Source organism: Eretmochelys imbricata, chromosome 15 (genome assembly GCF_965152235.1).
Source record: "Eretmochelys imbricata isolate rEreImb1 chromosome 15, rEreImb1.hap1, whole genome shotgun sequence".
NCBI lineage: Eukaryota > Metazoa > Chordata > Testudines > Cheloniidae > Eretmochelys > Eretmochelys imbricata.
In genome coordinates, this window is record NC_135586.1 from 7,812,833 (window position 1) to 7,830,859 (window position 18,027).

The 18,027-nt window shown below is 40.8% G+C and overlaps 1 protein-coding gene across 1 annotated transcript in view; it reads right to left on the reverse strand.

The window, feature by feature from the left end:
• The window catches only part of MED13L (mediator complex subunit 13L), a 445,177-nt gene that overhangs the window by 12,628 nt on the left and 414,522 nt on the right, over positions 1–18,027 (reverse strand). Inside the window, exons 26-28 of the mRNA XM_077834666.1 lie at positions 15,080–15,238; positions 13,526–13,702; positions 1,054–1,208 (exon numbers count right to left, since the gene is read on the reverse strand). Of these exons, the coding sequence (XP_077690792.1) occupies positions 1,054–1,208; positions 13,526–13,702; positions 15,080–15,238 (491 nt within the window). The remainder of the gene's footprint in view (positions 1–1,053; positions 1,209–13,525; positions 13,703–15,079; positions 15,239–18,027) is intronic.

Consider the following 18,027-nt stretch of genomic DNA (forward strand, 5'->3'; position numbering starts at 1 on the left):
GCTCGGCAGCAGTTCTGCAGAAAAGGACCTAGGGGTTACAGTGGATGAGAAGCTGGATATGAGTCAACAGTGTGCCCTTGTTGCCAAGAAGGTTAATGGCATTTTGGGATATATACGTAGGGGCATTGCCAGCAGATTGAGAGACGTGATCATTCCCCTCTATTCGACATTGGTGAGGCCTCATCTGGAGTACTGTGTCCAGTTTTGGGCCCCACACTAGAAGGAGGATGTGGAAAAATTGGAAAACGTCCAGCGGAGGGCAAAAAACATGATTGGGGACTGGAACACATGACTTATGAGGAAAGGCTGAGGGAACTGGGATTGTTTAGTCTGCGGAAGAGAAGAATGAGGGGGGATTTGATAGCTGCTTTCAACTACCTGAAAGGGGGTTCCAAAGAGGATGGATCTAGACTGTTCTCAGGGGTAGCTGATGACAGAACAAGGAGTAATGGTCTCAAGTTGCAGTGGGGGAGGTTTACGTTGGAAATTAGGAAGAATTTCTTCACTAGGAGGGGGGTGAAACACTGGAATGCGTTACCTAGGGAGGTGGTGGAATCTCCTTCCTTAGAAGTTTTTAAGGTCAGGCTTGACAAAGCCCTGGCTGTGATGATTTAATTGGGGATTGGTCCTGCTTTGAGCAGGGGGTTGGACTAGATGACCTCCTGAGGTCCCTTCCAACCCTGATATTCTATGATTCTATGCATTGTTCCAAATCATCATAATCTTCGCTTTTCATGAATACAGATGGACATCCATTCAAGGGTATAGAATATGGCTCTGGCACAAGAAGCAAAAGCTCCTATACGAATCAAGTTCCACAATGACAATTAGCTATCACTAACTTTGGAGTGGGTGATATAAATAAAGGTGTAACTGGAGCACCTTTCATCTTCTCTGACAGTAGCTAGCTAACATCTTCAACTTTTTACTGTTAACTTCAAGGCTTCTTTCTCCATTAATTTCTGTCTGCAGTCAGCTGGTTAATTTTCAGAAACTACAGAAAATGCTTTGTTGGAGGATTACTTAATATGTATGTGTCTTACAGATCCTTACCCTACTGTGCTGAAAGTGAGATCCCACGCCAATCCCAGAAGGGGAACCAGGGGAAGGAACTGGAGAGGAATTTGGAGAAGAGTGGAGATTCCCCGTGATTAAAATTCCAATGTCATTGTCCATGTCATCTGGGAATGGGAGGTCAAACATGTCATCTGAAAGAAAGGGAGAGAAAAAGATAAGTCCCTTGTCTAGCCTGTGATCCAGTTAAAATAAATAAAGTCCTGTTCACTGATCTACTGTACATTAGACACCAATTCCCTTTTCCAGAATGCTCCTATTGCGATGGCCTTGATCTGTACACTGAAAAGGCTGCTGAAGGCAAGCAGTACATCTTTTATTATTTTATCCCACTTAGTCAGCACTTTTGATCCCAGCAGCAGATTTAAAAACAAAAATAAGGTTGACAGATTGGCTGACATCTCTGACAATCCTGAATTTTAGAGATGGTCATATACTGAACAAAAGATTTTCATGTCAAATCAGCTTGCTAGCAGTCCAAATGGAAATAATTGTTAGGTTAGACTGAATTAACTCTCACAGCAGTTGGTCATAGCTACTCTCAGCAATCTAATTGTCAACAAAATATTTGAAACGCATTAAAAACTAAAATGTATTTAAGTTAGCCTTTAGCAGGTGCTGTACTTTAAGCTTTTAGTGCTGCAAGCCAGATTCTGGCAGCCTCACTCACGTCATCTTATTCTGTGAGTAGTCTCATTGACTTCAAGAGAACTGCTCAGAGAGTGAAGTACTACTCAATGTAAGGATAGCAGAATCTGGCCTTTAGTGAAATACGACGTTAGAAATTAATTTCATAATTACTTCAAAATACTGCATATTATTTTGCTAAGTCTCTGATTTTTATATGAAACTTTCATTTTCCCATTGGCCCAAAAATGAAAACAAAGCCTGATGAATTGCCATTTTATCTCATGAAAACTCATCAATTCATATCATTATTGTACCCTGGATTAATCTAAATAATATCTGTGAGAGTCCAATGGAGGCCTGGAATATAGGATAGCTTAGAACAGAGGTTCTCATACTGTAGTTCACAGAGAGCTGGGACCTTGATTCTCACTGCTTCTACAGTCATCCATGGTTTTGTTTTTTTGTTTTTAAAAAGCATCAACTTATGTTAAAGCAACTGAAAATGTGGAGAAGCTATGTTAGCTGACTCCAAGGGAGGACACAGGTTCTCCCCTATGTACCTGGAGCAGCTAGAGAAGCCAGAGCTGAGTCAGAAGTTGCCAGTGATAAATCATTCTAATAATAATCTCACCGTATGAGGAGAGATTAAAGAGGCTAGGACTTTTCAGCTTGGAAAAGAGGAGACTAAGGGGGGATATGATAGAGGTCTACACAATCATGAGTGGTGTGGAGAAAGGGAATAAGGAAAAGTTATTTACTTGTTCCCATAATATAAGAACTAGGGGCCACCAAATGAAATTAATGGGTAGCAGGTTTAAAACAAATAAAAGGAAGCTCTTCTTCACGCAGCGCACAGTCAACCTGTTAGGTTCACTCCCTCTGGGGCACCTGGCATTGGTCACTGTCGGCAGACAGCATACTGGGCTGGATGGACCTTTGGTCTGACCCAGTATGACCATTCTTATATTCTTGTTCATTATGCCTCCCAACCCCCTGCACACACCTCCAAAAAGCATGACTTAGTGCAACAGACAGTTAAAATACCTAAATACTTCCATAATACTTTGCCATTTATGCATTTGCTGTAGATACATAAGAACAGTGGCTAGACAGCAAATGGAATGAGATGACCCATATAATCATAAAAAGGAGGGGAGCTGGTCCATGAAACATACTCTTAAGATGTGGTCCAAGCAATGAAAGCTGACAAATGCCAAGCTTAGAGGATTTTAGAATTGGTTCGAAAAAATAGGTCAACATTTTTATGAAAAATGTATCCCTTTTTTAATCAAAAAGTTTCAACCAGCTCTAGAGGTTTGCATTGGTATATACAGCCTTTCATCTGCAAATCAATGATTTGATTAGGTTGTGACCAAAAGTTGTTATATTATGTTGGTTCAATGGCTTAAATGAAATTTAAGTGATGGCCTCAGTCCAGTTCTTAGTGGACTGACATCCACATCACACAACCACCACGAGTTGCAGCTTTTCCTGTCAGTCTTAGGACTGAATGGACACTGAGACAATTTTCTCTTTCTCCTAGAGAAGTCCCTCCAAAACAGAATTAAGTCACATTAGTAAGATGAGAAAACTTGAACTCCAGCTGATCATGTTCCATCTGTTCTGTTGCTAAAGAAAGTTCACTTCCCTGGACTGTCAATCCATTTTATTATTTTGCTTAATTTATTTTTTAAATAAAGACACCTGAATAGTAGTTATTTTTGGGCTCCAGACTTATTAGCTAATAAAAATATTTTAAAAGAACAGCCAGTTTAAATCCAAGTTTAGATAACTTTATTATGCCCAATTACTGTTATAGCTCTGATAAGTGGCATCATATAGTTATCTCGGCACTTACGACTTCCTGGTACAAGGGACAGGTAGAGGAAAAAGAAGAGGTTACTTGTACAGTAACTAGAGTTCTTTGAGATGTTTGTCCTGATGGGTGCTCCATTTCAGGTGTGTATGCCCTCCACATGCCTTTGATCAAAGATTTTTGGTAGCAGTACCCGCTTGATCTGCACCTGTGCTCTAGACACCCTTGTCCTCCATACCAAGTGTACATAGGGCAGCATGGTAAAACTACCCTCAGTTCCGTCTGTACCACAAAGTCCCGCGAGACAAGATTCCAATGCAGAGGGAAAGGAAGGTGGGTAGTGGAGCACCCACAGTGACAAACACCTTAAATGAACTCCAGTTCCTATACAAGGTAGTTAACCCCTCCTTCTTTATATCCATATGGCCACTCCACTTCAGGTGACTCCTTACCAGTACACCCTGCAGGAGGTGGAAGCTTCGGAACCAGATTTAAGGCTGATAACAGAACTGTAATACCAAAGGCAACATCTGCCCTAGATGTGTGCACTAAAGTATCGCGTTTGGAGAAACTGTGAACGGAAGCCCAAGTGGCAGCTCCGCAAATTTCCGCAACTGGTATATTTTTAACCGTGTCATGGAAGTACACTGACATCTGGTAGAAATGGCTATTATTTTAGGAGGGACTGAACATTAACAGCCTCAAAACAAGAGAGGATGCAATCCAAAACTCACTTTGAAATTCTTTGGGTGAAAATCATGGATCCCTCAGCCCTATCTGCAAAAGAAACAGTCAGAGACTTTCTGAATGGTTGGGTTCTATCCAGACATAAGGCTAATACCCTTCTAACACATAATATATGGAGGACAGCTTCCTCCTTGGTCTTATGTGGCTTAGAGAAGAAAACTGCATATTGAATGAGCTGGTTGGCATGGCAGTCTGAGGATACCTGAGGTAAAAACTTGTGATGTGACAGAAGGGATATTTTCTCCTTGTAGAAAACTGAAAGGGGGATCTATCATTAATGCACTGGAATATTGGTGGCAAAGGAAAGTTTCATCAAACAACTGGAGGACCAAATTTAAATCCCACACCACAGTGAGCTCTCTGGTATCTGGGAAACAGTTAATCAACCCTTTGAAAATCCCTCCACATGGGAATGGAAGGCACTAATAGCCTCTAAATGAACTTGAACAGAATTCAGGGGAAGTCTTGACTTCTTCAAGTCCAACAGGTAATCCAGAACAGCTGAGAGGGAAGAATGGACAGGTGACAACGGTCACTGGATACACTAATGATGAAATCTCTTCCATTTTTGCTGGTAAGTCTTCCTAGTTGAGTCTTTTCTGCTGTTTAATAAAACTTATTGCACCTCTCTCAAACAAGAGACTTCTACCCTAGAGAACCATCAAGGAACCAAGCCCTGAGCCATAGAATGTTCAAATCGGGGTGAAGAACTGGACCAACTCAACTCTTGAGTTAGCAAGTGGGAAATAACTGGAAGCTGTAAGGCTGGGTCAGAAGTGAGGTGAATCAGCGAAGGAAACCAAACTTGTCTTGGCCAAGTTGGTATAACCTTTGCTCTGTTTTTCTTGATCTTGTTTAGTACCTTGAATATCAATGGTAACAGGTGACAGGCATAAAGGAGGAAGGCTTGCCTCATGGATTGATGGCTTATGCATCCTTTAAAGCAAAGTTTCTTGCACTTTCTGTTTATGGTGGTGATAATGACTCTAGACGTTAGGAAAATATGTTTGAGGATCAGGCTGTCTGATGCCCACTCATAATCTTGGGAGAAGTGCCTGCTCAAATAATCAGCCATGGTGTTTTTATTGCCTAGAAGCTAAGAGGCTGAAATGAAAACGTGATTGGCTATGCACTAGGTCCATAGCTTTATTGTTCCAGCACAAAGAGAAAGAGATCTCCCACCTCCTTGGTGATTTTTGTAGTATATCTATCTATGTTGGCTGCTATGATCTTGATGGATAGACCCTTGATTATTGGAAGGAAGTGAATGCAGGCACACCTGACCACCATGAGCTCCAGGAGACTGAGGTAGAGAGGGGTCTCCTGGGCAGACCTTTTGCCTGAGACAGTCTGTATGGAGATGAGCTACCTATCGCTTGAGGGATGCATCTGAGGTTATAGGGACTGTAGTGGGAAGTTCAATAAAGGAAACTCCTGCACAGACCTTGGATGGGTTCTCCCACCAACTGAGTGAGTGCAGAACTCGATAAGGAAAGGACACCAATTTGTCAAGACTCAGTTTGTTTGGACTGTAGACGATTCTTAGCTTTGGAAGCTAAGTGTAGGTGCAACCTGGTGTGTAGTGTGGCAAAAATGCAAGCTGCCATAGGACCTACATGTTGAAAACAACATTTGACCATTGTTTGTGGGCTTTGTTGAACACTGGAAGTCAGATTTGTCAGTACTGTAAATCCGACAGTAGGTAAGCCCTGGATGTTACGACATCCAGAGATGCCCGTATAAACGGTTTATACTGAACTGCTGTCAAAGAGGACTTTTCCACATTGAGTTGGAGTCCTAACCTGTTGAATAGGGTCATAGATTTCCTTACTGCAGAGACTTCATTGTATGATTAGCCCATAAGGAGCCAACTGTTGAGGTAAGGAAACACCATTATTCCACACTAACATAGGTGAGCAGCCTCCACTGCCAGGATCTTCTAAAAGACCCTCGTGGATGAATTAACCAAATGGGAGCACCCGATACTGGAAGTGATTCTGGCTGACCATGAAACAGAGGAATCTTTTGTGAGATGGATGTACCACAAGGTGAAAACAGGCATTCTGAATGTTGAATCTAAATGATGGAATTATAGTTGCGAAAGTTACCATCCTGAACTTTTGCACTTTGATGAAAATATTCAGCACCCTGAGATCTAAGAGCAGTCTCCATCTCCTGTTCTTTTTGGGAACCAGAAAGTACTTGGAATGAAACCCCTTACCTCTCTGTTGGCAGAAACCAGTTCTATGGCTCTGTAGAGGAGGGAGAGGATTTGTGTCTCAATAAGTTTCAGAGTAACAGCCGTGTTAGTCTGTATTCGCAAAAAGAAAAGGAGTACTTGTGGCACCTTAGAGACTAACCAATTTATTTGAGCATAAGCTTTCGTGAGCTACAGCTCACTTCATCGGATGCATACAGTTTCCACAGTATGCATCCGATGAAGTGAGCTGTAGCTCACGAAAGCTTATGCTCAAATAAATTGGTTAGTCTCTAAGGTGCCAAATAAATTGGTTAGTCTCTAAGGTGCCACAAGTACTCCTTTTCTTTTTGTCTCAATAAGTGTTTGTGAGATGGGTTTCTGAAACAGGATAAGAAGGGGTCGGGGTGGGGGGAATGGAAATAAAGTAGATGAATAACCTGATGCTACAACCCCCAAAACTCATCTGCCAGATGTAATCTGCTCCCATGAAGGCCGAAACCAGGGAAGAGAGTCTGCAACAGTTGGGAGAAGGTAGAAAGAATAGTGCAGTTCTAGATTCTGAGTTGGGGGCTGTTCTTGACCATCAACCAAAACATCAACATTGACATTTAGATGACAAGGAAGATTTGATAGTACTGGAAGATACAACAAATGTTTTCTTTTCTGAAACCCAGGCCTCTTCATAGATGGTTCAGAAGACTAGGGAACTGACTGGGTAGAATCTTTGATCTGTCTGTGACCTGCTAAATTTTCTGTTGTTCATAGATGTGTAGAGCCCAAGAGATGTGTGGCCTTCAACTCCTTGAGAATGTGCAAGGATTCAACAGTGAACTCACTCAAGAGCTTAAGTCAATCAAAAAGAAGGCCTTCTACAGTGTTCTAGATTTCCCTTGGGAATCTTGATGTTTGCCACCAAGATGCATGATGCATGACAACTGCTGTAGAAATAGATCAGGCTGCTGTGTCCTCTCCATCAAGGTCACTGCTAAGAGCTGAACCTCTGTGATGATCATCTGAAACTGTTCCCTATTTTCTAGAGGGAGATGTTCAATAAACAAATTGCATTTGCTATAGTTTGTGTGTTTATATTGAGTAATCAGAGCTTGATAATTAGTGGTCCTAAACTGTAACATTGTGAATGAGTAGCTCTTGTGACCAAAGAGATCTAGGCATTTTTGGCCTTTATGATGTGGCACTGCTTTTAAGCAAGTGACAGACATCACTGGTTTGGTCAATGCAATGTACCTCTCTACAGGCATGCATGCCTAAACTTATTCTTCCAGTTTATCCTGGATCTACTCTTGAACATCCAACAGATGTTGCACTTAGTTGGGATATGCATGTCTCCCAAACAACAAATACAAGAAAGACCATCACTGACCAGGACAGATTCCTGGCAATGTTTGAATCCTAGGGAAACAGGTTTACCTTGGGTAAATAACTACTGAGAAGAGGACCCCTTCAAAAATGGGGCATGGGAGGGTTGTCTGAGGAAATAAACCCCATAGATAAAAAGAAAAATTCTAAATCGAGATTGAACTAAAAGTAGAGCTACACCTAAAACTAAACAAACCAAGAAGCTATTCCTAGAGCAATCTAGAAGTGGGGAGCGCAGTACACTCTGCCTCAGACTGAGGCAGTTGACGGCAGTTCGTCCACATTGCTCTCTGTACAAGGCATGAGGATGGCTAAGAGCATGTGTGTGGACCGAAGTAGAACATTAACTTCTTTGGAAAACTGTTACTACTACTACTGTTACTGTTACTCCTAATTCTTGGAACCACCTTGTCAGCCTGGACCTGGCATTGTCAAGACAGGTCATCCATAAGGACGGGAAAAGTGGCTGACTGATGAGCCACATTAAGGGTATTCTCTGGAGCACATACTTGGGTGGAGCTCTGCCAGGCCAGGTTTGCTTGCTCTGTAGAAACTTCTGTGGATTATGGGTTCTAAATTGCTTTTGCTTAAAATCCTATGACAAATGGCAATCTGTCTCGTTTTAAATAATAATTGCTGGTTGTTTGCTAAATTCAATTGAGTTTGTGTGTTCTTCTGCTCTTTTTACCTTTAAAGCGAAGTGCTAATAATACTTAAAGGTCTTAGAGAGACTGAAACATTAGTTTTGCTTACAGGTCTCAAAACAGGATTGACTTATTTTAATTCAGTTTGTTTATGTTAATATGTGGGAAGTGACTAAAAAGATAATGGAGAGAAAACAAGTTAACTCTGTACAAAAAGTACATTCTCATTGCTCAGTCATTTGAAACACAAGTTATGAGGCCAAGGCTTGTTCAGATGATGGAAAGTTACCAGTTTAAAACACAAAGCAAAATGTTACTTTCAATGTGGCAATATATTTTCATGATATTTTTCTTATCCAGATTTTGCAGGAAGCAGAGACATTGACAAACACAATGACTATCATTACTACATGCTTAAAACTTCCACTAAAATCCTCTGTTTTCGGGGGTGGGGGGGTGGCAGGTCAGGGAGAACAGAGGAAGCCAAAATAAAGATTAATTAGAAGAACAGCCAGTTTTGTTTTAAAACACAGTGTAATAGTACACATTTCTAGGTAGCTTAAGTTTGCTTAATAGTATACAATTAATAGCAGGGACATAACTTGCTAAACTCCATTTCTAAACTTGTGGTGGCTGAATAGACTGATTCCATTTGATCTGAATGTAAGGGATTTAATTGCAAAGGGGAGACTTTTTGTCTTGAACTACTTACAGTAATTTCAAGCTGGGTTGCTAAGTGTGTTTAAACCTACACAGGCTGGTTGTTTCCCCTCATATTCTGAAGAGGGCAATGGATGGCTAAAGCACTGAATTAACCTAGTTTATTAACTTCCTTCCTACAACCCTGCTGCACAAAACAGAAGTAATGCCATGCTCTGTTTAGCCTCCAAAACACAAATGAGATGACTAATAGCGTAGAAGGCAGTTTAATTATTAAACACAGAACAGAGTTAAGAAAATTAAATTTAACACCATTTTGGAAAACGCCAGTCCTTGTACATGATTCTAATTAGCATCTGAAGCACTAAAGTCCAGGTTAATGCAGGTTAAATATTTGTACACACTGCATTCAGTCAGGATTCTAGGGCCTTGAAAGGCAGCTGCGTATGTATTAAGAATAGCTTCCCCCTTGTGAGGCCCACTGAAATTCCACGAGGAGCAGATCAAAGCCTCTTTCATTAAAAATAGATTTTTTTCCTACTTCTTATTGCAACTTCCCTCTTGAAGCATTTTATTTTATATTTTTTGTAACTACCACTTTAAATGGTTTTAAAGCCATTTTTAAAGATCCTTTGCAAAATAATAAACTAGAAAAACCATATCTGATAAAAGTATTAAATAACAGCAATCCTACTAATTAAGCTTATACAGTTAATCGTATAAAAGAATACACCTGCTAGACCAACAGCCTAGCCTAACCTATACAAGATTGTATTTTTTGAAACAAGATCATTCCATGCAACTTTATATACATGACTGTTGCTTAAATAACGGGATCTTCCAATTAAAAGAATGGCCTGATCAATTCAATAGACACATGCAACTAACATATGTACCTATATGTGACTAGTCACAACAGGAAAGAACATGCTACTGATACAAAGCTATCTGGATTCTTTTTTCTTCCCCATGTACAGAACGTTCTACTGGTGCTGAGCAACAGGACTGTCTACATTCAGACTAATTTATGAAGCGTGCTGTTTACGCTGTTCATTTGCTTCCAAACAAGCCAGCAGAGGATGTGGTTGTTGGTCAGGATACCTAAAAAGGCTAGTCAGACTCCCTGGTACACTGTTCTCCCACCGCAATGAGTTACTGCCATTAAAAGTCAATGACAATTACTTGTAAAAAGGCTTGGAAGAATTCATTTTTTAAATTATATTTCAATAGATAAAAACTGAAAAATGTTTCAAATTGATTTATCAACAAATGTTCATAGTTGTGAAAACTTATGGGTCAATTTAAATTTTCACTTGTAGGAAATTATGGGGAAGACAGATTAGACAATATCTTTTATTGGTCCTGACCTGAAGAAGATCTCTGTGTAAGCTCAAAAGCTTGTCTGACTCATCAACAGAAGTTGGTCCAATAAGAGGAAGTTACTCACCTTGTGCAGTAACAATGGTTCTTCGAGTTGTGTCCCTATGGATGCTCCATAGTAAGTGTATCTGTGCCCCTGCGCCTCTAATCAGAGATTTTTGGTAGTAGCGTCCCTTGAGCCTGCACATGTGCTCTCCCTCCCTCGTGGTCTGCCTTGAGGCTATCTAGCACTGCACAGGCAAACCTTCCCCACAGTTCCTTCTCTACCGCAGAACCCTATGGAGTGGAGGAGGGCAGGCTGTGGAGCACCCATAGGGACACCTCTTGACGGTGAGTAACTTCCTGTTCTTCTTCGAGTGGGTATCCCTATGGGTGCTCCACTGTAGGTGACTGCTGAGCAGTACCCACCACTGGAGGCTGGGACTTCGGAGTGGAGTCTGTTACTACAGAGAGTACTGTGGAGTCGAAGATGGCATCAGAGGCTGAATTTCCAGTGATCACATAATGTTCTGCGAAAGTGTGGGCAGAGCCCAAGTCACTGCTCTGCAGATTTGCAAGACAGGGTCATTTTTAAGGAATGTGACTGAGGTAGAAATTGACCTCATGGAGTGTGTACGGATTCTGGATGAAGGCAGCAGGTTGTGCCCTTGATAAGTGATTAATGCAGCAGAGACCCATTTGGATAGTGTTTGAGCCAATATTGCCCAGCGTTTGAATCTTTGCTCGAGCAAAAGGAAGAGGTCAGGGGACTTCCTGAAGTCCTTAGTCCTGTCCAAGTAGAATGATAGTGCTCTTCTACTTCTTGCATACGCAGAATTGCCTCACTGATGTCACGATCTGGGTTTGGGGAAAAAACAGGAAGATGGATCTGTTGACTTATATGGAAAGTGGAGGCAACTTTAGGGAGAAACGTGGGATACGGCCTCAGAGTTACTTTGTTTTTAAAAAAGACCGAGCATGGTGGGTGTGCCATGAAGGTTGCTAGTTCTCCTATGCGACTAGCTGAAGTGATGGCTGTTAGAAATGCTTTCTTCATGGACAGGTGTAAGAAAGAGCAAGTTACCATGGTCTCAAATGGAGATCTAGTCAAAGCCATGAGAACTAGGTTAAGATCCCAGGTTGGAGCGGATATCAGGTAAGGGAACCAGACTTGTCTTGGCCAGGAGAGGCTATCAGAATAACTCTTGCTTTGTCTTGTTCAATTTTCAACAGGACCTTCGGTAGAAGAGGAAACGGGAAAAGGTATACAAGAGGTCCCCATCCCATGGAAGGATAAGGGTGTCTCCCAATGAATGTTTCCCCAGACCGGCCCTGTAGCAGTAACAAGGACATTTTTTGTTCCGGTAAGTACCAAAGAGATCTGTAGTCAGAGTTCCCCAAAGGGTGAATGTATCTTGGAGCAGGTCTAAGTTCAGTTCTCATTCGTGCCTGTGAGAAAAATTTCTGCTGAGATTGTCGGCTGTCACGTTCTGTATCCCTGGTAGATAGACACCTGAGATAAGCACATTGTGATGGATGCATCAATTCCAAAGTTTGAGTGCTTCCATACCTACGGAGCAAGATCTGGCACCCTCTTGGTGACTTATGTAAAAAGGAAACACTATGAAGGAGAATAAAAAAAACAAAATCAGCTACTACTTATGCTAATGATGCAGATAAGGAAGGGACTGCTGCTTGCTCCATTGGCGGCCAAAGGCCTGAAAGATAACACATCCACTTCTGATACACTGGCCCACTCCTCACTTACATTTTTTATCTGCTAAATATTGTATATACAGTTCATAGTAGCGTTTCCACTTCTTTCATCACTGTCATACTTTTCCAGGCATCGTACAAGGCTAGGTCCTTTCTATGGCAACACCGTGTTGTTCTAGTCAGCGTAGCACACATTTTCTAAGTAGTGCAGCTGCACAGTCATGATTACCTAGCATGATGGAGACACCATCTGAAGTGAACATTCACTGTGTATCCAGATTGTGATCTGTGTAGAATTGTTTTATGGCATCTTTAATATGCCGAGCACCTCATACAGCTAACTGGACAATACCAGCACACACAGTCTTGTGCCTGACATCATTCTGAGCTCAAAGCTTGATGTAGAGGATTGACATTTTGTTCACTGCAATGTTGATGCTCTTGTCAATTACCAGCGTATGAAATTGTGAATTGCATACAGCAGCCAAGATCTCATTTTGGTCTCCTACATTAATAGATTGTAGAAATTCAAATGCATAGTTCTTGCTCCTCCAGCTGGTAGGAAGATTAACCTATTTCACTGCATGGTTGTGAATGTGCTGCATGGACAATATGGATAAATTTATTTATATAGCAAGAAGTACATTATCAATCAGTATTTTTACTTCATCTCAATTTGCTCACTGACGTTTCCCCTTTTCTGTCCGCTTTCAGTAGACTCCATGCATTAAATGCTTAATTCTAAAGCCATGTTTCCAGTTGTGAAGAATTTTTACTGCATCACCATGAGCTTTCTGAACTAAATGCCATTTCAGAAAGTCCAGTTTCTATTCATTCTATTTTTTACTAGTTGTACTCCCAGCCACTAGAGATGCACTGTCGATAACAGACTGCTATACGGCTGCACAGCTTAAAGGGAATATTGGTTGACATTCAAAAATTAAAGCCTTCTAACCATTAAAACACAAATTATCAACATCACATGTCAACATATACAAAATAAATATCCTTAAATAAAACAATAATAAGTTCTTAAGCAGCATTTTTCTGATTTTGCCTATTTCTACATTTCAATTATTATTGATGGAAATATTTCTTTTTACCATTAAATTGATGTTTACCGACTTCTAATGATAAAAATGGAACCTTAACAAAGCCTACTTGGAATCTGCGAGGGGAGAATCAGACCCTTCAGAGTTTTGGTGCTCTCTGGCACAGGCCTAATCTAGAGCAGTATCATCTGTAAGGCACAGTGCAGACAGGGATACTTTACCCACCACACTATCTCCAGAGTTAACTTACCATTGTTGGGGCTAAATCCATCCTCATTGGGATAATTTGCTGGAGCTACCTGGATGGTTGCAGAGGTTGGAAATACCAGGATGTGCGTACAAGAGGCATCCTGAGGGGTATTCAGTTGAGATGACTGCAGATTCAGTGCAGTACTGCGGCCAAACACGGATCCCATAGTGACAGCATCTTTCAGGACAGAAACAAAGGCAGAATCATGAATCCTCAGTCTTGCATGTTGTATGTTTGTGTTTAGTCCAATAAAATTACTAGACACGTAATCTGGAATGGCATGCTAATAAAAATGTTTTCTGAGGTTTCTTGCTTTAACTCTAAAAACCTTTTTACTGGTAAAGCCTGATGACTTTAAGGTAACAACACTATATGTATAAATGGAACCTCTAGCCACCTGATCTCATACTGCAGTTCCCTCTATCTTTCCTTCTGTCATCTCATGCTGCTCCTTAGTCCATCCCACACTTAAAAGTAGCATAAAACTGACAGAAGAGAAGGGAAAGGTTTAAAAATCTGTCTAAAAAAACCCAACAACCAAAAAAAAAAAAAAAAAAAACCCACCAGATTTTAAAGCAAGACATTTATAGCCAAAAATACCTGTGAATTTTCGTTCGTTGAAAACTGAAAGCCTTATTTACAATCCATAATGCTAATCAAAGTCTGACCTAACCTAAGAACTGAACAGTGATTGTAAATGAAAAAAAATAATTCCCCAAATTCACAAAAAGCTACATAAAATGTAGCACTCCCTGAGATGAAGCGGGAGTATAAATTCAAGCACAAAAAAGCCAACAAAAAGAAACAACAAATACCTACAATTCAAACAAATACAACAAATGAGAAACAGAGGAGGTGGAGGAGGAAACATATTTTTAAAATTAGACAATCCAGGTAATCTTAAAGCCAGAAAATTGTTCCATGATATACTCAACAGCATCTCTTGTTGTCACAGTAACTTCCACTTCCTACTGAGGAGCCTCATGAACCTAACTTTAATTTGGTTCTCCCTTGTGGATTTCTGTACATAACAGGGCCTCTTCAAGAACAAATGGATATTACGGGGGCCGTGGTTTTAGCCTCACTTTCAATGTGAGTCACAATTCCAATCTCCCCCTCCACCATCCCATCCTCCCCACAAAGACACACACAAACACACTTTTTGATCCTTCACACAGAAGAGTTCCCACAGCAAGAATTTTTGCAGACCCCTCTGCATCAGGGCCCATACAATAGTGATATATTTATTCAAGCTGAATATATGAAACCAGTCTTCCTCCAGGGCATGACTTTCCAAATAAAGATACCAGGAGACCCCATCATCTTGACAGGGCATAAAGAAATCTCCTGGAAGTAAACTCCCCCAGCACTGCAATTCCAAGTACTACTATAGTCCACTGGGCTGTCCCAAATTATAACTTTTCTTGCTCTTCTTTCATTCATCTATCCTAGTGAGGTCTCACTGTTGTGACCAGAAACCACCCACTTTGAAGAATGTCCAATGTGGACTTTAGGCCAAGGAAAAGTTTTAGTAACATGTATTTCTGTAGTTACCTGGCATCACTACAAAGGACCCCTGGGGCTCCATGGCAACCAAGCAGGCACTGAGGATAGAAGGAGAGTCTGCTGTTGAGATCCCACACATGCGGCACACTTCCTTCAGCTGTTTGCTGATTGTCTGCAGGGAACATTCCCCAAGGAGGATACTCCAGTCTGAAATGCAGTTAGTTTCAAGAGAATGTAACAAAACTCTGGAAATATCTCAGTAATGTTATTTCTACCTTCTGTAATATGGTGGTGTTGGCTGAAAATAAATATTAACAACACTTTGTGCTTCTATGGCATCTCAAACATTAATAAATTAAGCCTCAAAACATCCCTTTGAGATAGAGAAATACAATCCCTATCTTACAGATGGAGATAGGCACAGAGAGACTGTGAACTTTAGCAAGTCACTTAAAACGATTCCGTGTTAAAGTTGGGATAAAGCCACGTTCTACTGTTTCTTCTGCTTTAACCACTGGAATAGCTTTCCTTCTATTGGTAATGAAAAGCAGCCCAGGAGATACGAACAAGGAATGAAACAGTTACTGTAAAGTACGTTCTGTTTGTTAGACGGCAAATACTGTTTTCTGGTTCAGGAGGTGTTGCTTCACTCAGAATGTCTTCCAGTAACAGTTCTGGCAATATTAGTTTTGCATTGGTTCTGTTAATCATTTCTTACACAACCATTCAAGTCAAATACGTTATCTTAAGAAGATCCACTGTATCTGAGTGGTGGTGGCAGTAACAGATCATGGTATTCCTTAAGTGTTAGTGTGGGATTCAAAAATCCTCTTCCCTTAATTGTAATCTAAATCTCAGCTATTACCCTTATGTAGCGCTGAAGATCAGCTGCTCAGTAAGCATGAGACTTTCCTCCTATTTCACAGGTCCTTCGCCACACACATTCTGTTACTGACACGCAATGTGGTTTGCCCTAACATTTGAATGTTGTGAAAGATGGTAATGTTCAGAAGAAATGTCCTTCTAAAAGGAACCTGATTTATAATTGCAAATGGGATCAGAGCTCTGGATCCAAATGACACGTTCTGAACTGCCTTCTAATGTGAATCATTCAAACAAACAGACACTATTTTTCCTCTTAATTTTTAGCAATAAGACACTCTAGGCAGTACATAACTGAGGGATTACTGAAATTGGACTTGGCCTTTAGCCTCTTACTTAATAATGCACCCAGAGCATGTAATAATCCCTCAGAAATGCACTGCCTGCCTCATCCTATTACTTTAATGTCACTCCAGTGTGAGCATTCTTTACATGAGATCATCTCTCAGTTGAACTGTTTCTTTTTTTACAGAAGAAGTAGAAATACAATTGTTTTCATCTGACTAACATGCTGCAAACTGGAGTGCTTGAAATCTGAGTGCTCGGTCAACATGAATCCCCACGCACGAAACCAGAAAATGCCATAGCGCTATAATTAAAAAGAAAGAAAGAGCTGTGAAGGTGAGTATTTCTTCAAAGGAGCACTCAGATGCACTGTAAAACCGTGGCAGAGGATCTCCTCTGATAGAACAAAAGCAGTTTAAGACATTGAGGTCAATCTTCTGAAAACAGCTACCAGGAACCCCAACTAAGCAGACAGACTCACAATAGAGACAGGGGAAAGGATCTGCTGATTTTAAATTAAGTTCTCAATCTCTGTTCCCTTTCACCCTCTCCACTTTAACTGACAGCCCTGTGGTTGGCACCTCATTCCCCAACCAAGGGATAGATAACTGCTTCTTCCTAAAGCCAATTTAAGCTCCTCCTTTGTGTGTACTAGCTGAATTGAAGGTAGTGTGATTTCTGCTTCTTTTCCTACACTGACTGAAGCAGCAGCTCCCTAAGGCTAGCCTGAGTGCTGGTATAGAAAAATGATACACGCTGCTTAGCTGATTTATTTTAATTAGCCCCAAACCCATGAATCTGGGATTGCTTTGAATAAGTCACTACAACACCTTAGGTGATTAATGTGAGAATGCACACTGTTTTAAATAAGATCTTTATCCTCCAGCCTACATTACCTTTCATGCTCCAATTCAAACAACAAAACGCACTAAATGTCTTACCTATATCCCAATCCCAGCCCTAAGATTTGCTCCATTTTTCAGTGTGGAATCATTCACCCAGACCTGCATAAGAGCCACCATCCTTCTGGCTGAAGACAGGCGGAACTCCTTTCAGGGCCTGTACGTGCTGATCTTTAAATTAGGAGGGATCATTCCCTGAGTGAAGCAAGGCACTCCTCTTCCAATTTATGTACTAACTGCATAACTCCAGCCACGATGAGACGTCTCATACCACCTCAAGAAACTGAACTGAGGTCAACTACATGGCAGCACCAGAGTGCCACCATATTGCTAAACTCAAAATCTTGTTTGTAATACTGTTTCTGGTAATCACTGAGTACTGCAGACATGCAAGTAGAAACTTATTTCAGTGCAAGCACAGGCTGGTTGCAGCTTTACTGTATGGGACAGAAAAAGGAATTTTACAGCATAGTCATTCAGTGGTCTGCCAAAGAAAGTATTCATCCAAGTGATTAGAATGCATAGGCTACCAAAAGTAACTTCTGTTAGCTCACATATTCATCTGATTTTAAGGAAGAATAACGTATAAATCACTGTCTACTAAATGTTATTGTAAATCAGTTCTACAGTCTTTATAATGAGGTGACCTACAACCTTACCTCAACGTATACCATACCAGGTTATTCAATTACTGATTTTTTTACCCTGTTCAATATTTTATCTTGTTTTTGAATTTGGATCAGCTTTGGAAAATGAATTTCTCTGCACACTGTTTTTTCTTTCAGTGTAGCCTAAGTAAAATTCTCCATAGTGCCCTGTCAATGTCCACAATCCCCTAATGGGGATGCCAATTGTTGGACATTCCTTGCAGGCCACAAGGTACACCCTAATATTAAGTAAACCCTAGTGACCAGTTCATTTTTAGTT